General features: G+C 41.0%; 1 protein-coding gene across 1 annotated transcript; it reads right to left on the bottom strand.

Annotated features, from left to right (window-relative positions):
- Positions 1-386: 386 nt before the first annotated feature.
- Positions 387-22,580, bottom strand: nomo (nodal modulator). Its single transcript, XM_018664751.2, is given in 50 exon segments — positions 387-711; positions 972-1,064; positions 1,278-1,397; positions 1,633-1,734; positions 1,858-1,968; positions 3,186-3,269; positions 3,538-3,679; positions 4,276-4,403; positions 4,585-4,698; positions 5,519-5,645; positions 6,884-7,043; positions 7,500-7,582; positions 7,859-7,973; positions 7,976-8,079; positions 8,196-8,291; positions 8,392-8,455; positions 8,653-8,740; positions 8,851-8,987; positions 9,636-9,767; positions 9,992-10,076; positions 10,078-10,134; positions 10,550-10,727; positions 10,910-11,060; positions 11,206-11,311; positions 11,446-11,535; positions 11,638-11,775; positions 12,104-12,256; positions 13,288-13,360; positions 13,478-13,584; positions 13,736-13,836; positions 13,992-14,037; positions 14,135-14,224; positions 14,800-14,968; positions 14,970-15,013; positions 15,769-15,960; positions 16,079-16,157; positions 16,252-16,407; positions 16,650-16,780; positions 16,873-17,056; positions 17,176-17,273; positions 17,698-17,812; positions 18,422-18,567; positions 18,974-19,156; positions 19,508-19,655; positions 19,735-19,880; positions 19,970-20,055; positions 20,143-20,298; positions 20,479-20,627; positions 20,764-21,028; positions 22,407-22,580. Coding segments are annotated over 50 exon segments (5,970 nt in total). The 5' UTR covers positions 22,423-22,580; the 3' UTR covers positions 387-579.
- Between the last annotated feature and the right edge of the window lie 299 nt (positions 22,581-22,879).

The raw sequence follows: 22,879 nt of genomic DNA, 5'->3' as shown, positions 1-22,879 counted from the left end.
ATCAATTTAAATCTTAAAAATCACTCAGTTAACACTGCTAGATCTGATCAGATCTTTGCATATTGTCTGAATTGACCTCGATGCTGATAGGTGAGACACATGGTTAAACACGGTGTCTGATAGTCCTAAAGCAATGTTAGGACAGATATCAAAAGCATTCAAGTGCTTTCAAAACACAAAAAGATTTTAGCTGACCTAGAGAAATTACAAAGGTATAAAAATGGCTCATATTCTATCACAAATATTAACAATATCTTTCAGATGTGTTCTGGGGAAAAAAGTTCTTAAAAAAAAAAAAAAAGACAAAGCTTGTAAAATGTCAGCTATCAGTCCAGTGAATCTGAATGGCTGATGAGGTGGTGGTAATGCGTGTCGAGTGGTTCATGTCAGGCTGCACATGGTGCCAAATCACATCTTAGCCAGCTAAACAGTTAACTAGCACCCAACATTAGCCGCAGCTGCTGAAGAAGCTTAACCCGGCTGACCCTGGGGCTCGCTGCTGAGAGGCTTGGGAGTGTGGGTGCTAACGTGCTGTTTAGCAAACAAAGGTGTGGTCTGAGGTGAGCCGTGGTTGTGTTCTCACGTGCGCCTGGCTTTCTGTCTCTTGGCCTGACGTTTGGCTTCATCCAGGGCGGCGCTCTCCCCGCTGGTTTGGGCCATACTCCTCACTCCCTGGATACGGTTCATGACCTGCAAGAGGAGGGGGATCACCTGCAAAACAGGTCAGCAACACGTATCAAACAAATGCTTTTTGAATTAACAGCTTCTTAATTGAAATATTAAGAAAATCCCTGAAAACAATGATGTGATTAATGTGAATTAATGAATAATTAAGAGCTAATTATAAAACATGAAAACTACAAGAAGTAGGACATTCCCCTTAATTCCAGGATTTGCCATGAGGTGAGGTTTAAAATTTGATAATCGCTCTTTGAATGTATTTTCCAGAGCAGGTGGAGCTGGTTATGTACCTTCTCATGGTTGTATGCTGCTAACAGGAGCAGCAGAGTGAGGGGAAGAGCTATGTAGGAGCCTTGGGCAACATCTTGATCAGGCACTTTACGCTGTGGGAGAGTACACACAGACATACACAGCGTGAGATGAGACAATTCCAAAAGAAACAATACAATCAATACTGTTCTGATTAAAAGAAAACCCTGTCGCTCTATAAGTCACGATTCCTGTTGTTCTTTGCGGTGAAAAGGGAACATATTCTCTACTATCAAACAGCAGATATAGTTTAAACTTTGGCTTTAAAGAAAGCGCCTGTGTCTTACGGTGGGATTGAAGGTGAGCGTGACGTGCTTGTGGTAGCCGGTGGAGGTGAAGGAGACCTGGGGCAGGGTGAAGTCATACTGGGAGCGGGACAGCGTGGAGTACAGCATCAGAACATAGGTCTGGAGAAGACAGAGAGATGATTTACAATTGAACAGCAGCATATCCTGGGTCATGATTATGTCTAAAGCAGTCTATAACTTTAGTGAAATACAAAAGCATATTAAGACATTAAGGAGATTTACGACCACTGAATAATGTAGACTAGAAAATCAGGCTTTTGCTTTTCTGAGGATGAGCAAAATGTTGTTTAGACTTCATCAATTCAGACTTAAGAGCAGAATTACGAGCTGATACCTCTCCATCTCTGTCCAGAGGAGGGAAGTGGAAGAAGAGGGACTGTCCCAGAGAGACGCTGTTGATTGGATTGTCCAGATTGTCACTCTTATACAGCTTCACCTGGACAGACCAAAAGAGGGTATAGTAGTAAAACTTCAACCGTACCAACTCTGCACATACCTGCCACATGGGAGCTGCAGAGAATTATAAAATGCAAGGATAACTAGGACCGGGCTGTCATACCGATAGTGTTGGGAGATGTTCAGGGGTCGTGATGACATTTCCGCTGAGGTCAAACTGATTGATCTGCCTGAAGGCGATAATGTTGACCCCTTCGATGTCACTGCTGCCGACCTGAGAGCGAACACAGCGAGCTTAATGTACAGATACAACCTTGAACTCCTAAAGAAAATACCAACTCCGGATAAAGCTCTGTACAAGTCACGTGGTGTGATAATAACTGAGAATTAAGTGGAATTAAGGCATTTCCAGCCTTGCCGGAGAGATTAGGGGGCCTGCACTTTTCAGGCGAGCTAAAATTATGAACTGAGAGGTTTAAATGTGCAATGGGATTATCACTGCTTTTGTTCTGTGTATAGAAAAGAATCCATGTGATAAGACTGCTGATAAGTCATAATCACAGGGTTCCCACAGTCATTTTAACAATTCAATTACAAAAGTTTTCCACACCCTCCAATCTAGTTTTCACAACTATATTACTGCAGTACAAAGCATAAAGGAAAGGAATATGATATTCAAAACCTCACAACATGGTGCACTTAGTAGCTGTTCTGGAGCTTTTGATCAGAACACAGCACTCAAAAGCCAAGAAGGAACCATGACCGACGATCCTCATATATATGACGATTAAGTGATATGATTGAAAGCTCCTGAACAGCTACTAAATGGAGTCTGTGATTTTTACAGTTTAACTTTATTTTTTAAAAGCACTGTTGTCACAATTAATTGTTAAATCTGTGAAATGTCAAAAGGAAAAAAAAAACAATTCACAATTTTCCCCTTCTTTAAAATGTTTGTTTTGATCAGTCAATTAAGTATGTGACAAAAAAGCAGCATTTTCTCACATTTTAGACTCTGGAACCAGCAATCTAATTAAACTAATCCATAAACTGACTGACTAATTGCAGGTTATGATGCCATTTTAGCTTTTAGGTAGAATACTACAAAAAAACTGAACACTCGGCAGACATAAAACTACCTAAATAAAGATATTTCTATCATTAGCAATTTGCCTTGCTTAATAACACAGAGGCTTAAACCTGATCTCCTGGTAGCAACAAATGCTGATATTACAGTCAAATGGTGAGATCAGAGCAGTGTAAAATTAAGTCAGTGTTCAAGTCTAACCAGTTACATTTTAGCCTGTGGATTTATGTGACATTTTCTTATATCACTCCAGAGGAGTGATATAAGAACCACGTATCCTAATTAGTAGGAACATGGTAAAATTACTATAATAGCTTCTTTAATTTTCAGAAAGCTGAATGATTATGTACACATGTGGAAAGCTGCATGGACCACAGGAAGCTTGTAATAGTTCTGCTGCTTACCTCTATAGCTCTATGTTGTGGCAGAGCCCTCTCTATGTGGTCGTTGCCTTCAGCGCGCAGCTGAATCAGATACTTGCAACCCGGCTGAAAAAAAAAAAAAAAAACATTTGGTTAATTAAGTCATTTAAGATTTACAGTACAAGGACTAAGGAGATACCGGTGCAGTTTCAGAGACTTGATATGCCTGCTGTGTATAATCACTCATGCAGTGCCAAATGCGGCTTACACAAGGTATTTTACCAGACCAGTCATTCCTCTACCCAGACACAGGTGGGTGGCCAGACCAGTGTGATGCAGTTCATTCTAGTGTGAAACTGTCTGATCTGATTTTAACAGTTCCAAGCGTCCTCACCAGCAGACCCCTGAGTCTGAAGCGGCCCTCCTCATCTGTGACGGTATCCTCGCTGTAGAGGCTGCACTCTCCCTGACCCACCGCCTCCACAGCAACATCCCGCTCTGCATCCCCGCTCAGAGACTGCACCGCTCCATAGCAGCTGAGGACGAGAACACAAGACCACAACACTGGTAAGACACATGCGGAAAGGGCATTTTTGAATTCAACAAACAGCATCAACCAGCAGGTACCTACACAGTACTGTGCAAAAGTTTTAAGCACTTTAGATGTTTAGATTCTCATCCATCAGACTATACCATCTGGGAGGTGTCTGATCAGTCCCAAATTCATTCCTGCAGCATGACAACAAGCCCAAACAAACAGCCAGAGTCATAAAGAACCATCTTCAGAGACAAGAGGACCAAGGAGTCCTGCAGCAGATGGTATGAAAGACCCTGATCTCAACATCATGGGATTACATGAAGAGACAGAAGACACTGAGACATCTTAAATCCACAGACGAACTGTGACAAGTTCTCCAAGATGCTTGGATCAACCTGCCTGCCAAGTGCCTAAATCTGTGCACAGGTGTACAGAGGAAAACTGCTGCTGTTTTAAAGGCAAAGGCTGGTCACAGTGAGAGAATGCTGACTTTACTTTTAGTACTTGAAGCTTTTGCACAGTACTGCACATTAAAGTTACTTCGTGCAGATGTAGAGAATGAGATGTTTATGCTTGCAAGGTACATTTGTTTACCTGTATGCAGTCTTAATGCCCGTTATGTCGATACTGAGGTTTTGACCTTCTTCCACTGTGATCATCTGAGATGCCGGCTCGAAGCGGAACTCCTTCATCATGGGCTTGAAGTAGTACTGACCAGGACTCTGAGGAGAGAAAAGCAATGATTATGTCCAATGAAAGGCAGAAAACATATTCATTAGCTAGAGAACAACAGAGGTCAAAGCATCCCTACAATCAGCTTTACAGCTCGGCAGACTGATACCTCACACCACAGAGAGAAAAGGACAATAATGAAAACAAATGAACAAACTGCTGGATACCTACCAGGTTATTAAAGGTGAGAAGGCCAGTGTCCTGGGTCAAAAGGTTGGAGCGAAACTGTCCTCCGCTCAGAGAGAGAAGGACGCCTGACAGAGGCTGACCATCCTCTGATTTGATCTGTAGAAAGAAGGGAGAGTTGAGGGAGAGAACAGGTTATAGATCTCATGATTTTATAACTTATTGACTGATTTGACTAATCATTTCAGCACATCATATTAAGCTTGGTTTATACTTCTGTGTGGAAATTGCAGCAAGCGTTATAACGGGTCAATAGGAGATTAAACTCCTTCAGTCTTTTCAAAATAAAAGATCTTGAGGACTAAATGCCCGTTGTAATGGAGCCAAACTCGCACAGACAAATCTTGAAAATCATGAAATCACTCAGTCATGGCTCAAACTGTGGGAGCCAAATTGTGAAATGGTGGGCATAATCGGGCTGACAGGTGAGTTTAGTGTCTCCAGTGTTCTATTTCAGAGAGGATTTGCAAAAGAAAGATAAACAAGGACACAAAACTCTTTATATAAACGCTGTACAGAAGATTTCAAAGCAATTTATCACACAGTCTGAAAGGGAAACCAACACTGATCATTTGTGCCAGGATCCCATGGTCGCTGTAGATAATTGCAGACCCTTTTAACAAAGGCAGTACAAAGGCTAGGCACTGACAGCACACAGCAAAGCAGAAAACTGATTCAACTATCATCAGTGATATTTTCTTTTAATTATATTTTATGAAAACATACAGCAGGAACTATAGAGAGCTTTTCATCATGTCATTTCATATTCACTTTAAATCACAACCAGAAAATGTGAACAAAGACCTTTAATTGCATGATACTCAGTGTGAATTTATCAGCTAAGTACTGTGGATATAAAAGCGTCTGGTGATTACTGGGATGTAATAAATGCATGAGCGAGCAGGGTGGTCACATGTACCTTGAAGGTGACACCAGCCAGAGCGAATGCCTTGAAATCTCCCTGGGTTCCCTCCACAGGACTCAGGACAAAACCCTCTTTACTGGCACTGATGTCGTACTGCCGGTCGCTGTGAAGTGGACCCACACTGGAGGAAAGAGAAGAGAGATAAGTTGGTTATAAAACACAGAATGACAGGTAACAGTACAGAATTCCATCCAAGTCAAATCAAAAATAAGTTTTGCATTGGTAAATCTCCAATAATGAAACAAGAGAAAGCGCAACTCACAAAAAGGCATTACTACATACTTACTGGATAATGCTGCACTCGACTCTGACATTTTAGAGTCAGTCCATTTAACCATGTTCCCCTCAGAGGATCTTACAGAGGGCAGAATATGAAGGAAAACTAAACAGCAGAGCCATTTTGACATCTAAAATTGCACCTATACAAACTGTCATGTGGGCATCAGTAATTTAAAAAAAAAAAAAAAAGGACAGTGCAACATTTAAAAAAAAATTCCTATTTAACTCTCATCGTCTTTGTCTTGCTTCTGTTTGATAGATAATCAAATTTTGAAAACAACAAAGTAAAATGTTTCAATGGAGTCAGTTACCTGCGTGTTAGGACTTGCGCCCCATATTCTTTATTATACATTGGTTTACAAACAAATTATGGTGAATTAGCTGTTAGCTGTGCACCCGTGGATATGCAGACAACTGTCACTGGATTACACTGATACAAAGAAAACTTCTGATGTTTTGATGTGATGATTCTCTGGCAAATGGAGTTGGAGGGAGTATCTTATGATTTCTTATTCACAATGAACATCAGATTTAACTGTATCCTCGAGAAGTGTAAGTCGCACTGAATCTAAAATGATATATATCATGTCTGTGTGGTCAGATCTGATTCTCTGTAACCTGCCACAGACAGCACTGATGCAGTTCTTCATGTATGAAAACCTCTCAGCCTTGGGTGCAGCTTTTGACAGTGTTTACCCGCGAGGCCCTTTTAAATAGACTGCACAATCCGGTTGGTCTCTGTGGCTCAAATTGTGATTTAATTATCCATTTGGCTGACCACCTCAAACAGAGCCTTTTAAAACCCATCTCAACTCTCTGGGCCTGAACAGCAAATTATATTAGTGCCAGGGTTTTAACTAGAACCCACACATGGCTGCTGTTTCTACACTTATTTTGGCCTCAATGTATTTATGGATCTGCCAGTTAGTGTATATAATGACCTGCCAAGCACATAAATTTCTAGCAGAATCCAAAGATAGACAATACAAAGATATCTACGGTGGGTTGCAAGCACTGGGATATCCTCAGTCTAGTTTTATGCACTTTGTTTTCATCTTTAAAGTACTAGGTTCTCAGTACCTGTATGCTCCCATCTCATTAGTGGCCACAGTAATGAGCGGTGTAGCAGCTCCTCTTTCAGTGATGGAGATCTCTACACCCTGGAGCTCTGGTGACACCTTGCCCTCCAGGAAGAGACCTGCACGCCCTGTGATGTCCACCAGCCGACCGGGACAGGACTCTGTCAATGGGGAGAGTTTCATTACTCTTTAGGTAGCTTATTTGGCATGCTACAGAATTTAGGAGATCATCTGAATTCATTTTTCTCCCCTTTCTCTAGTCAAGTCAATATTTATTTATATAGCACCAACTCATAACAGAAGTTATCTCAGGGGACTTTTCATATACAGCAGTCTAGACCGATACTCTTTAAATTATAATATTTACAAAGAGAGACCCAACAATTCCCACCATGAGCAGCACTAGGCGACAGTGGCGAGGAAAAACTTCCTTTTAAGAGGCAGAAAGCTGGAGCAGAATCAGATGCAAGTAGGAGTATAACTATGATGAACACAACAGTATACACTTTTGTAAAGATTTAAAGGCCTACGAAGCTGCTGTAACAAGAACGTACACAAAAAGTACTCAGACAGACATGATAAAGTTGTTAAATTACAATGTGTGTGAAGGATTTTACCTCCGGTGATTGTGGCCTCTATTTCAGGTGGGTAGAACAGCAGCTCCTTGGAGGAGGGAGTCACTGTGATTTTCTCTCCAGCCCTAGACAGTGCATGTACAGTACAGTCAATATTAACTCACTTCATTACATTCAAGACTGAATGACTTGTAAGGATTAAAACTGACTGCGGCAACATAAACCTATAGGATTATCAGTAAGAACCTTGTGTTTCTGTGTGAAGCAACATCGGAGTGATCATTAAAAGAGAAACTCTGCATGAGAAATTTAGCAGGGAAATGTTCTTGCGATCTTTACTCTGTTATGTCACAAAGAGCAAAGATGATAAATTAAACTGTGTTGAAAACACTGTGACTGACCTGGCCCAGTAGGAAAACTCATAGTGGAAAGGGCCTGTCAGTTCATCTGCTTTCTCTTGGATTGGAGGGCTGTCATCCCTGGCACCTCCGTCTTCCTCTGCGGCACGACGCTCCGTTCCTGGCGGCGTAGCTGAATCTCCTGCAGCTGCTGCTCCTGCCGCTGCTCCTCTAGGCTCCGAAGGGGACCCAGCACCAGCGCCGGTTCGCTCTCGATGGACGACCTGACCGAGGAGAGTGGAGAGAGCGGGGGTGGGGGGGCATTTAACCTCGTCATTTAGACTGATAATCAGCAGCAAATGTTAGTGACTCTCATGAGCCCAGCCATGAGTCATCTTACTTGATGGTAACTGTGACGTCTAGAATCTTGTCGGTGGTGATGAGCCCGGTCATGTGATGCCGCACTGCAGTGAGGGTCAGGATACTGGGGGCCGAGCTGTTAGACGCAAGTAAATCAGTCATTAGTTTGTTGTACCGTATAAAAGGAGAAAATTTTTTAACCAAGAAATAAATGAACACAGCATCTGATTACTTACGTATCATAGGTGTAGAAGTCCTGCTCAAACTGATGGCAGGAGCGAGGGGTGACTTTGTAAACACCTGGACAAGCCAGTTTCAGTTGATTAATTACTTTGCTCCAGATTTATATTTAGATAAGTCTGACACAGACCTTTTGGCTCAAAACACTGTACTCTAACTATGCACAAGGGAACAGTTGGTACACTGATATTTTCTTCTCTCAATATGCTAATTCATACTATGTTTAGCTAATGAGAGGTCATGAAAATGATCCTCACCAGGCTTGGAGAGGCAGAAGCGGTTGACTCCCTTAGAGAGGTTGTACATGCCCACGTTCTCGGGTTTGCTGCCATCTTGGAAGAACTCCTGTGCAGAAACGCATCCAGTTAGAAAACAGAATAATAAATGTGGACATTCCACCACCTGAAAAGACACACGCCAGGTGCTGCTAATGTTGTCAGCTACTAATTACTAACCAGGGTGATGGCATGGGAGAGGGAGCAGCGCAGGATGTAGCCAATTTGTCTGAACTCCACCCCTACGATGTCGGAATCCAGAACTTCCACTTCCATGGACTTATGCTTCCAGCACCACTCCTCATGAGAAATACTCACTGAAAGGTGAAAAAAAAAACCCAGTCACACTAGTCTAGCAGGTAACACTTCAGATGCCATGATCACTTGAGGTTGAGGCTTTTCACAGAAGGCTCTTATAATGATCTCATCTTTAAACAGTTGTTTAAGAAAGTAAACTTCTCGCACTACTACTGGCCTGGCAACACCACAAGCTGAGTAAACATACCTCAAAGTTGCTGTGTGTGCAGATAGCTTGCAGACACAGACACACACACAGACTGTGTGTATTGAACAGTGAGAGAGATAGATGCAGCACCAGAAGGCACAGAAACCGGCTGAATAATGCGTGCCTCCAAAAAGCTGGTGCTAAACACCAATTATGATCGAAAGGCGGTAATTACTCATTGATTTCTCCCACAATCATTAAGAGAATAATTACTGTGATGTCCTGATGGATTCTGAAATGCAGGTAGGGAGGAGGAATCAGTGTATTCACTATGCTTGCTTTAACTTCTTCAAGTCAAAACCTGTATGCTGACTTTGCATTCAGGCTCCACATAAATGCTGAGGCATTGGCAAAGACACATGCTTACAAGCACTAACTTCTGCTTTTAACTACCCTAAATAACCCTGAATATTAGTATTATTACAAAGAACGAAGAGTAGGAATAGTAGTGAGTCCTGACCTTTGTATTTCCCAGGTAGAACATTGTCAAAGGAGAAGCTGAGGATGTCGCTGCTGCCAGACAGAGCCACCATCCTCCTCTCTCCCTGCCGACTCACTGGCTGGAGGGTTACTGAGAGGTCATCGCAGGATGCTAGAGGTCAACCAGAAGACATACGGTCAACTTGGGTGAACAATAAAAAGCACGTGATGAAGCTGAGTCATGTCCCACATCTTATCCTACATTGTCATTATTTCTTCTCTTAATATGACAAGTGATTTAACAAGCCACTTTTTTCCCACAATGTTCATTTAAAGGGACACTGCTCACTCACCCTGTGTTTTATTAAAACAAACCATATAGAAATAAGACCTTACCTAGACAGTAGACTTTTCCAGAGACAGAAGCCATGAACTGGGTGAAAAGGAGGTCTGTGAGGGGCTGGTCCACGAGGGAGACCTCCTAGGGCTTGAGGCTGCAGTGCCAGGCCTGCTTTCACCTCCGCCTCAGGGAGAGACACCTAAACACATGAAGGTGAAACCAAAGTTATATTATAGAAATCCAAGCGTTTACTTAAGCAATATTAACCGAGAGGGTGTGCTTTAACATCATTTGAGCACGACGGTGACCAAGGCGCTTGTGATTATACAACTATTACCAACAAAGTAAACTGTACATGGCAGAGTAATGTTTTTAGTGATGAGTAAGGCGTGCTGTCATACTGATTTGAGTACATTCTAAATGTCTTGTTGACCAATCAGATTGCTTGGTCGGAACTACTTGTTGTATTATGTACTATTATATACACACTAAAATCAGTTATATCTCTACCAATACATCTCAAAACCTTAGTTTTTCCTTGAACTGATTTACCAGCCAGTGCAGATGAAGCTATTGATCATAAAACCTAGCTGTTATGCAGCGTTGAGTCTTACATGAACGCTGTAGTCTCCAGGTTTGGCCTGAAAGCAGAAGGCCCCCTGAGGGTCGGAGTCGATTGTCCGGCTGGAAGCCTTGTCTTGGTTCTGGTGTGTCAGGGTGACCTTGTAGCGACCCTGCTGCTTCATGCCCTCAGGCAGGCGGCTGATGGAGATCTGACCGCACACACTGAACCTGGTGTGGGACCGACACAGTTTCATAAGGCTTGTTAGAAATGTGATGATTTGAAAGAACAAACACATGATGCCTAAGCTACATGTGTGTGAATAATTTCAAAACATGTACAATCGAAACATATCATTTGATATCTTAATGAGGCACAGCTGAGGCAGTAAGTGGACGCAGGCCAAACGTACCCTGCTGTGATGATGTCAGGAAGCTGAGGTGTGTTGGGGGCAATCTTCACTGTGATTGGCTCAAAGAACATGAGATCCTTGTTGACACGGATGGTGTAGGTACCAGCTGTCATGTTCTCCAAACGGAAAGAACCATCCTCCTTGCTGACGACTGCGAGGACAGAGTGGCAAAGCAAGCAGGTGTGAAAATGTGTTCACAATGAAAACCACTGAATGCATTTCTGTGGGGTTTTTTTTGTAATTTATTTGTTGCTTTGATAATACACAGAAAGTGTGGAGTCTTCTAGTACAGTTACCTTTGATCTGGTTGTTGAGGGACACCGTAGCATCAGATACACCCTCCCCACCGACACTGTTCAGAACCCGGCCTGTCACAGAGAAGCCCATGACTCGGAAGATGGGCTACACATAGGGTGAAAGAAACAGCATTGCATGTCAAAGTGATGTGTCTAAAATTAAATCTGACTAGTTAAATAATGGCAAATGTGTAAACAAAAACTGAAATTGAAAAGTGATGATACAATTGAACTCTTTACCTCTAGCTTCAAACTGTTGTGTTCAACCTTGAAATTCATCCTGGATGGAGCAACATCAAAAGTGATCCTCTCTCCTCTGTAGAAGGGCACCTGCAGTGAAGTATTTCACAAATGGGGGGGAAATAATTAAATAATTCATCCATGTAGTCCATCGTAATTTAATCTCACTATTAACAAGAAAAACACCCTTACGACAGTGTACTCTCCACTGGCCAGAGAGGGGAAGATGAAGGTGCCATCTTCCCTGGACAGAGCGCTGCACAGGTAGACCAGGGAGCTGTCGCCAGAATCTGCACCCTCCACCGGAGATGTGTTGCAGCCACTGACGTCCTTCAAATCACAACAAGTGCACATAAAAATTGAGCAATCTAACTTAAGTTTTCTGGTTATGATACATCGAGTTTTCCTCAATCTGTCACTTCTTATCATCACTATAATGTAAAATAGGAGGGAAAGTTTTATAAAATACTATAAAAAAGTCAGACCACTTTTAAAACACTTAAAAAAAACATTACATTTTGATATTCCCTGACTTTTCTTAAGAAAAAAACCCTGAACTCTGTCAAAATACAAGTTGCAGTATGCTAACAAGCAGCGGGGTTACTTGATCTAATTTGACCTCTCATGGTTTCTAAAATAATGTAATGTAATAATTTACCTCTCTCTTGACTGTGGCTGAGTACAATAGGAAGGTGACCTCTTTCATGGGCTCTCCATCACTGCGGACTTCCCCTGAGACATCATAGCCCCCAACCACCAGATGGTCGGTGGCCGGGGCATTGGCATTGGACACGTGCACCGAGGTAGCGCTCTATCGAAGGACGGCAAAAGTCACCACGTAAGTTACAGTGAGGGTCGGAATAATGACCCTGTCAGGAGCAGTGTGATTACTGCTGGAGATCATTAGTTTAAAACCTGCCGACATTGCAGGGAACCTTATCAGTTTAGCAAGTGGGTGAATAATGAAGTTTTCTACACTCAAGTGATGCTGAATTAAAAAGACCTCTGACACTGCACGTTCTCTACTGCACTGACACTACTCAGACAGGTAACTGTCGTACCCAACAGTGTTGTATTACACACTGTGGGGGTGAAAATGATTTCCCTCACACATATCCTAAAGAGTTACATTTTTCACTGTGTCTGTGTGTGACTGATGTAAACAAAATACACTGGCTTCATTTTTCATTGCAGTTTTAATGGATAAAAATCTTAATAATCTTAATCTTAATTTTCTCTTAACCTTTTAAAATCATCACCATCCCACCTGTGGGACACTTTGGCCTTGGTAGCACTCAATCTTCACACAGCCCTAAGACATCATACAATGTTTAAAAAGTCTAAGGACACTGCAGGACCCCCATATCACTGCAACAGCCTTTGATGATGAACTGGTTCAGATAACTTCAAAGTCTTTATCCACACACAGGTTATTACTACAAGTCTTATATTACCTATTACTCTTATTTTTGGTTGTAAAATTTTAAGTGTCACCATTCAAAAGAGACGAAGGTTATACCTGTAATAAGAACGGTTGAAGAACAATAACCTTTATATTTTAAGGGACATTATTTTCAGGCTTGTGCACAAAAATGGTCTGTTTGGGGATTAAAATACAGAATCAAAAAATATTTTCCAGAAGATGTGAAGGGTGAAAGCTTTAACTTCGTCACCTGGTGCCAATTATATTCCAAATATATTGCCTTTAATTGGTTTTTGTTTTGGTTGTTGTTTTTGTTTTGTTATGTTTTCTCATACAACATCACAACTCCTGCTCCCACATTTCAACTCCCAGTCCAAAATATGTTGTTTGCATGTCCTACCCAAAGCAAATATACCAACCTGCTCCAGAGTCCAGGAGGGATGGGAAGCTGTGATGTCATAATTTCCAGGGAGTACTTTGAAGAAGGTATACCTGTGTTAGCAAGACCAAGCAAAGGAAAGGTCTTGAAACCACACACAATTTCAAACTGAGGTTTACTGCAGAAACACCTGTATACCTCCTCTAAACAGAAGAGTACAAGCCACTTACTTTCCTCCAGGCTGTGTGATGACACTCTGGAGTTTCTCCTCTGTTCCCGCTCGGCTCAATCTGACTTCTACTCCAGCCGGACCCAGGAGATGGCCCTTACTCAGAACCTGAGCAAGACGCAACAACAGATTAAGAGGGAAAACCAGGAGACGATAGTAAGAGATATTTTGTAACACAAAGCACTTCCTTGATTGATACTTTTCCAGGAAAAAGCTTATAGAAGCTTTAATACACCATCAAATTGTGAACAAATCTCACCATTCCTGAGACTGAAAAGCCAGTGAAAACAAAGTTGATGTCTTCCTCTTTGGTACAGATGTCACTAACTCCATCCACATGGAGGTCAACACTGGTTGGCTCTGGTGAGTTAAAAATCATAGAACAAAAGACATGAGAGCAAGTTCACAGATAATGAAAAACAACCTCTGAGATTTTGCATTTGCTGAACAACAGCTGGCGTTTTTAAAAGTTTGTGAATAGTGAGGATGCAGCTGTGTGCAGTTGTGTGTCTTACCAAAGCTCCACCCAAGAGGAGGCTCAATCTTCAAAACAAAGTCCCCCTATATTAAAATAAAAGTAAGACAGATTTCTGTAATGTTCAGTGAAAATCAAAGTATTAGTATTCGTATAAATGTATTCAAACTAGTGTTTCTGTACCTTGTCGTACAGCGGGATCATGAAGTAGCCATTGATTGGAGCACAATCTGTTTGGTATTTCAAGGAGCCTTGTTTGGTGTACAGTTTAATCTGTGCGTGACAGATGAGACAAATTGATCATAAGAGTATAAGAATAATGACTTGAAATGTTAACTGTTGCTAAGCCAGTCACAAGTAAGTAAAATGACACACTGGTTGGGCATCTTGTATAAGAGCAGTCTATCTGGGATTAAGTTCATTTCACTTATTAGCCAAATGGTTAATCCCGTGCAGCCTGTTAATGGGCAGGGATTAGGACTGGTGGTCAGCACTTAACGGCTTCCTCGTTAACACTGACAGGTTTCAGCAGGGCGCAGTCATGTGTAACACAAACATATTAACGTAAATTCACATAATATGACTTGTCGGTCAACTGTGACTGCGACAGAAAACACCCAAATTAGCTATATGGCAGATTGCTAAAATGACGTTTAACTACAATAACCGTTCTAATGTGTGTTTGCTAGCTCCACAGAGCTAACACTGAGGTAAAACACACGTCTTCTGAGGTAATTTCATTCAAACTGTCATTCGACTAAACCGTCGATCTCTGCCTAACCTTTAGCTTAGTAAGACAAATCAGCTAACTGTTAGCTAGCTGCTAGCCGGAGCATTTGCACTCTCACCTCGATCAGAGAGTAGTTGATTTCAACGTCGGACTTCACAAATCCCCCGCATGCCACCACTATGTCATCAGAGGACACGGTCAAGAACTGAGAATAAACGATACAGAACAACACCCAGAGGGATCCCATGTCAGCCCGGATCGTAATTTTCAACATTTTGGCTGACTGAGCCGAGCAACAGCACGCTGCCTCCGGTTCCGTACCAGCTGAGCTCCTGTCACTGACCGAGCAAAGACACTGACGATGGCAGCGACCCCCGCTGGCCCGGAGGTGCTATAATGTGGCGGTGACATTGGGCAGAAATATCACTTCAGTGAGAGTGGTTTTAAGGTTTATTTTCATGTAAATAGTTCCACGTTAAAGGCAGTCGCATTAAACAGCACCTCACATTAAAAATAGTATATCTACTCAAAAATAAAACCGCATTTATAGTACTAACATGCCCACCAACCCAAAGTTGTTTAGAGTTACAAAAACTGAGCCACAGTAAGGTAAAGAGAACATGGTTACAGTCTTACAGTGTTCTGATTTGCATTATTATGCAACCATAGTGCTAATAATAATGATATAAATGTTAGATTTAAAAACACACAAGACATACAAGGAATGCAGTTATTGCATGTTACACAAAATTTGTACAAGTAAGAAAACACTAGTGTTAATACTGTGTAAAGTGCATGGAATTCAAATGGGTTTTTCAAACTCCAGTGGTTACAGTAATGCAAGTCCTTCTCAGAAGGAAAAGATGAGAGATAGAACTTAGAGTAGGGAAAAACACCACAAAAAACATCTGACCAGCAATGACTTTTGGTTTAAAAATACTTGAACATTGCTGCTTCTTTCACGATTAGATTGTCAACAAATGTACACTGAAAAGGCATGACGCGTCAGCAGATATTCATTTAAACAGTTCCAGTACATTTGTCCAGTCTTGCATCTGGTCTGTAACATCAGGTTCCTGCCTCACACATGTGTGGAGGAGTCTGGAGGTGGATGTGCCAGGAACACAGCGTCATTGAAATTGCTGGAGAAGCTGGTATGGTAGCTGAGGCTGCTTCTGCTGCTGCTGCGGGGCTGGGATTTGGACACTGGAGATTTGACTGCTGAGAGCCTCTGGGCCTGGCACAGCTTCTGGATCAGGAAACGTTTGTCACGGCCCTCCTGAAAAACAAAATGACACATAGGATAGTAGTTTGTGTAAGAATAATAAAAATATAAATGAGAAAGGAGGGTGACATGAGCACAACAAAATGCTCTGAAAATCCTTGTATAAACCTACCATGGCAAGCTGCTCCCGCAGTTGGTTAATAACTCTTTTGTGAGCTCCAGCTAATGCAATCACATAAAACATGGCCAAGCTGTAGAGAAAAAATATATACAGTACATTGATGTATAATATTAATATATAATATCAAATATTAAAAACATGACATTTTAAAAGCTACAACGTACCATGTAAAGACAAAGAAGGAAACAGCAAAGGCCTCTGATGAGAGCGCAAACAGCAGCTTTTGGACTTTCTCAGATTGCTGGGATACCACAGTTGGCATCACCATCCAGGAAGTGGTGTAATTAACAAATGGCCCACAAGCCTGGGAACAGTTTATTCTGTGCAAAAGGGAAGGGTAAATAAGCATATATGCCAAGAGAACACATAAACAGTAGCAATGAATGATTCTATATTTGTTTAGTCACAGACATGTAGAATAAAAACGAGAAATTTCATGTCTCCATTTATATCTAAGTGAAATTCATCAGACAAATATTGACCTATGATGTCAATACTTCTACTTAATGTTCTACTAAAGCTTCAGAAACAGACATTCAAACATAATATAGTCATTACTCACTGTGCTACGCTAACAGTGACAGGCAGACAGGCCAGAGCCAGGCCAATCAGCAGCACGCCGAGGAAGAAGAAGTTGGAGCTAGAAGCTCGAAATGGACGTGTGGCTGGACGGCAGTTCTTCATTAATGATAACTTTAAATAAAGAGCAGAAAGGTGACAGAACGTCAGAAGTTGTATTATTAATTTGGAGCCAAGCAAAAAAAAACATGAAAGACAAAAATCACCTTTTTGACGTAGAAGATAAAGAAGTATTTGATGGTGCAGATGGCAGGCAGCATCGGGCAGTAGAATGTGCCGATCCAGCAGATGGTCTGACCATAGACGATCTCTAGAACATTCTGAGGAATACCAAACTCCTGCTGGCCCCACCACTTAGCCAGGCCACACTCACAGTACTTCACTATCAGCCTGGGTAGGACAGGCAATGCAAGGATGCACAGTTAAATATGACCTAAGATCACATTCATTTTGTACGCAGAATTGAGATGATTAAGATGTTTTTTTTCAGTGCAAAAGAGAGTACTTACTTTCTGGGAAACTCCACAAAGATGGTGACTGCAACAATAATGATGAAGTCAAAGATGGTGAGTTTGTACATCTCCTGGCCCACGCGGGTCTCCCAACACTGTGGACAACAGTGAGGACATAGAGGATGGATTAAATGTGTCTGTATACAACTAGAATGGATTTAGTACTGTATTAGCCATTATATACCCTGATACATTAAAACACCAAATGACTGACAAAGGACTGAATAAATGTAGGGCTCACTTATTATTGAAAAGCTTTTTCATCAAGACCAAAAAATGGGCAAATACCTCTGCGGTTACACTCTGAATAATGTAAATTTAAAGAGGTGTTAATGATTAACATCCTGAAATGAGCTCTGAATGGCTTTAAAACCTGTTAGATCATTTAAGGAAATCATTAAGCACTGAGCTACTGGTACACATGTTGACACAGAGATAAAAGCAAGTTTGATACTGATATCTGCAGATTACTACAACAAATCATTGTATAATCTATTGGAGTAAAGGAAAATGACTTACAGAGTAAAGCACATGGTTATAACCACATTTGCAGGGCTCTTCTTTACATTTAGTGATCTGAGACCAGAGAGAGAAGAGCAAAACCCCAATACTGGTCAACCGCATGAAGACACATCTGTGAGGAAAGGAAGACAGAAAAAGTCTCACAGACACTCCAGCTATTAAGCCCAAGCATTTGTTTGCAAATATACAATTTTTCCTCATAGTTTCATCTAATGCAATTAATTTTCATGAAAAGGCTTCCCTTGCAATATGGAAGTATTTGGGACTGGATGGTTTTCTAATTGAGTTCTATAAAACCTTTTTCAATAAGTTTGAGATGTTTAATGAATGGTTTCACTCTCTTAAATTACCTCCAACTCTTAATCAAGCTTCAGTGTTACTGATTTCAAGTTACCATCCTAGAAGTCTGCAATCTATTGATGTGAAGCTTTCATCTAAGCTACTAGCCATGTACACTGGAAAACTTTTGGCCATTGCTTGGTTCATTGTTTGTCTAAAACCACTTTACTCGTCCATTGCTATTGCTGTTGATCCACTTGCCTCTACAACTGGAATAACTGGAAAACAGTTCTGAGCAAGAATGACTCCCTTCATGTGGATGATTCGCTGTTATACATCTCTAATCTCTCTGAATCAGTCCTGGATGCTCTTGACATCCTTCCCTCATTTGGCCACATCTCAGAAAAAAAGTAAGTGGTCAAGAAATGGAAGCCTACTATACCGCATGAGGGTGAAGCGGATCTCAAAGGCAGGAGAGTAATCCTCAAAATTGATGATGACGGAGAAGACCAGCGGGGTGATGAAGTTGGCCAAGGTAATAACAATTGATGGCAGATACTCATAGATGAGAGCCATAATAAAATTCTCCTGCAACACAGCAAAAATATTATTAAAAGTAATTACCTTTGATGCCCACTGATGTCAGCTTTGTCTAAATCAATCTTTATCCACAACAAAAAGACTTGAGGATGTGAGAGAATCTCTAGAGCTTGTATCAAATATTTCATGAATCTCAGGAACAAAGTAACAGCAGTAACAGGATCACTCTACATTTATTTCATATTTTATGAGTAATTCTTGTTTTTTAACAAACCAAGGCTGAAGTCTGATGTTTTTTTTTTCCTTTTAAGTTTAAAAATGATTCAGAAAGGTACTAGAAGGTTTTATTAACAAATGGACCATGACAATAATGTGAGAGATAATGTGACAAAAAAATATAGACAGTTTCGAGTTGAAGTTTCTTTGTATGGAAAAATGGCAACATTTCCATTACCTTTAGATCATTCAGCTGTGCTTCCTGGGAGAAGATGGTAGCTACATAAATGCTGTAGAAGCAACCAGCCAGCACACCAATGACAAAAAGGTTAAGGATGAGACGGATGAGGTAAATCCGACACTTTTCTTTGCGGGTGCGATCCGCTATTTTCTGCTTGATCCTCTCTTCTTCCAAATCCGTCTGGGGATGATGCAATTTTAAAATGAGGCAGGTTAACATTCAGTGGAAACACTGATTACAGATTTAGAGCATTTAAAGTATCACTGAGTTCTGAACAATGAATACTGCATCAGTCTACATAACTTTATGAAAGGATCTTAAAAAAAAACTACAAAATACATACACCCAAGATCATCAGCTGTATGTAGACACTGAGGTTACACCTATCCAACTAAAAACAGGTTTACTATCTATATTAAAACAGTGCTTCTCTCAAAATGTAAATGGCCACTGATGCCCTTTTTTTATCTTATGGCTCTTGGTAAACGTTGGTATAAGAATACATCTTGTTCAACAGGACGACCAACTCACCCTGAGCTCATAGAGCAGGCTGCTTCTCTTCAGCCTAGCAGCATTTTCGTTGGTGATGCAGAAGTCCCACCCGGCAAAGATCTTGTTGCAAAAACTCTGAAAGCGATCCTCATCCTGAATCAGGTTACGTTTGAATCCTGCTGCAGACCTAAAAGAGAGAAAAACACACTTCTGCAAACTGATCATTCAAATAAATTCAATTTTCCCTGATTTTGTCTTTCTGGTACCTTTTAACGATCCAGATGAGACTGAGGAACAGGTATGCTATAGTGGCTAGCAGGTATGCCAGTGGCAAATTGTAAGTGATTTTTGGAAAGTGGATTTTGTCCACCTTGTAGTAGCCGTAGAAAAGATAGGTCTGTTCCAGAAAGCCCTGCAGATGAAGCACAATAAATGAGTGAGGACACCACATGGAAACGGTTTATCTCCACAGGCCATTAAATGTAAAGCGCAAGGACTTACTCCACCAGACAGCAAATCTGTAATGTGCTCGTGAAAGATAACCAGGCCCCGTCGAGCACTGCTTGGATACACACTGCACTCGCTTCCTATATGGAAACACAGATAATTATTAGCTTAACACTGTTTTATGCTTAGTTTATGCTCCAGGATTTAACAAACAAGCGTCTTCTCACCATCATTCTGGTTGTAGGTGGCATTCCCTGAAGCATAGGGGGCAATGATGATGGGTAACAAGACAAAGCTAAACATAAGCAGAAAGATGATCAAGTTGAGCATGACCAGGAAGCGCAAGAAGGAGAAGTAAGAGAGGATCCCTGTGCCAAACATCCCTAAATGACAGGAAGACAAAAGGGAGAACTTAACAACAAGAACAACAACAAAACACTCTGGTACACTCTTTGTTAGAGCATGAGTGTATTTAATCATTTTGACCATTCTGAATAGAAATCAATACATGTCTCTGAGGGTCAAGATAGAAATTTCTGACAGGCTCATTATTCATTTCTCACCCTCTATCAGGTGGATGTCTCCCCTCCAAAGCTGCAGGGAGCTCAGCCATTCTTGGGCATCATCTTTCAACCTCCTCAGATACCTGCCGGTGCTTTGCCTCCACTGTCTCCAGCTGCTGAGCTCTCGATCATCCTCCAGACGCTGCGTCCTAACAAGTTACGCAGTCAATCTCATTGCTTAACAGACTATATGCTAGTAACATGGTATATTTCCAGTCACTTTCAAAATGGGATAGATCTTTTAAACATTGGTGGTTAGGATAATATAATAATAGTCTTTCCTACTTGTCCCTGCGTTTCTCAGCCATGGTCTTGGCAAGTTCCCTGATGGGTCTCTGCTCTGTCTGACCCTTCTGCTTTTCCCCGCGTCTGCTGAATGTGGTCAAGCCCCATTTCCCACTTCCGGAGGAGCCGAGCCGACCCCTGGAGCTGCTTCTCCGCTTGGTGCCACTGGTCGATGACTTCCTGCGATACAGTAGCGACTGATAGCTGGGTAGCTGGTCCAGCAGCGGGTTACTGGTAATTCTTCCACTACGATCAGTGTAGAACACTTGAAAAGGTGATTAAACACAGATTAGATTAGAACTTTAGATCTTACAAAGTTAATGAAAAGTTTGATTATACTCAGGGCTACCGCTTGGTCCCAACTTTCAAGTGCCAACAGTTGATGTGTTGCGTGGTGATATAGTTTACAATGACACAGTGAAATGTAATAATCTTTCACTATATCCGAAATTATTGACTAAATACAGCACAGATTCTCCTAATTTGACGGCAGTTCAAGTTACAGCTGCAACAAGTAATCAATCAATTGATTAGCTGCATACACAAAAAAATAATCTGCAACTATTTTGGTCATCAATTAATGTGAACTTTTGATACCTTTGTTAGTCATATATGATAGTGCTGACAACAAAATTAAAGGACAATTGGGAGATTAATGAATAATAAAAACAATAGTTGGCTGCAGCCCTGATTCAAAACCAGTTTTTACTGTATGTTTCTTACGTTGTGGTAAGATAATCAAAGCAGTTTTACTCATTTTAATCCAAATCAGGATATGCCTATTCATAATTTATGTTTTAAAATAATTCTCTGTGCTTTGTAAATATTAAAAGGTGCTTAAATGTCTTGAAATTATTTTTTATATCATCTTTGCCTGTTGTAAAAGTCACTTTCTCACAGTTATGAATACAAATTTTTATGCCTGCATTTTACTCTCTACCAGCTTTTATTATCTTGAGTGCAACTGAAAATATCTGTATTATACAGGGTAATGAAGCCAGTTACATTATATCACTAGAGTGGATCCAATTATGGCTAGAAGTTGTCTGCTGTGGGTCACAATTAGAAACAGCATGCAGCCATATGAGCTTACAAGACTTTGTGCTATTATCTGAGCTCACATTAACTTCCTGTGGTTTTTCAGACTTTGTTGTAACTTATCCCGAGAAATGACAGGGAAAGAGGTATTTCGGATGAATCACTGCACATCAACACATCCGAGGTGTAACATTAAAACATACAAGAAATTAAGGTTGCTCATGACAATTCCTGTATAGATTTCCAGTGTGGGAAATAAGCACTGCGTACAACTAAAGAAACTTGTCTCCCTTGTTTTGTCTGTGTCCAGTGCCAGACAATGGCAAACCAAAAAGCAGACTCAGCCTGTAAAAACGCCAAGAGCGAAGTTCCGACACGATAAAGAGACTCAAACACAGACAAACAAAACCTACCTCCCTGAACTCTGATACTTGTGCTCTTCCAAAGACTATTTATCAAATCATTAAGCTGCAAGTCAGACTTGTTAGCCTGTTGTTAGCGGCTATTTGATCTTAAAGTTGGAGGCTAGCATTATTAGCCTCTTAGCTAATTCTACGGTAATGAACAAAAAAAAAACTGACACAAGTATCGCACTGGCAGTTTACCTGAGTCGACCTCCATCGCTTCTTTGTCACACACAATAATGTTTGATAGTTATTGACTAATATTACGGTTAGCTGACAAAATACCAGACTTCGTCAACAGGGAATTTACTCTCCAGCTGTCAGGAAGATAACACAGCTTTTCCCAGAGACTACTTCCTGAATGTGGATGCAGCTCCAGGCGCTACTCTGAACCAACACTGGCTGTGGCTTAGTCCGTCATATTTTACTGTGGGCTACCTTATCCTGTTTCATTCGATCTTATTTTATTGTTATTAGAAAAATACTATAATGAATGTTTTAAATCACCAATCTCTCGATTATTGTTTACAAAAAATAAATAGCTATTAGTTAATTAAACTGTTAAATGGTACTTTAACTTTAATATTGCACTCCCCTAAAGTTGGAGAACTTGAAAGAAACAATAAATAAATAAACAATTGTTAAAATTGGTGCGGCCGAGACCAAAGTGGGCT

Source organism: Lates calcarifer, linkage group LG5, assembly GCF_001640805.2.
Source record: "Lates calcarifer isolate ASB-BC8 linkage group LG5, TLL_Latcal_v3, whole genome shotgun sequence".
Taxonomy (NCBI): domain Eukaryota; kingdom Metazoa; phylum Chordata; class Actinopteri; family Centropomidae; genus Lates; species Lates calcarifer.
This window is presented reverse-complemented; position numbering and strand designations above follow the sequence as displayed.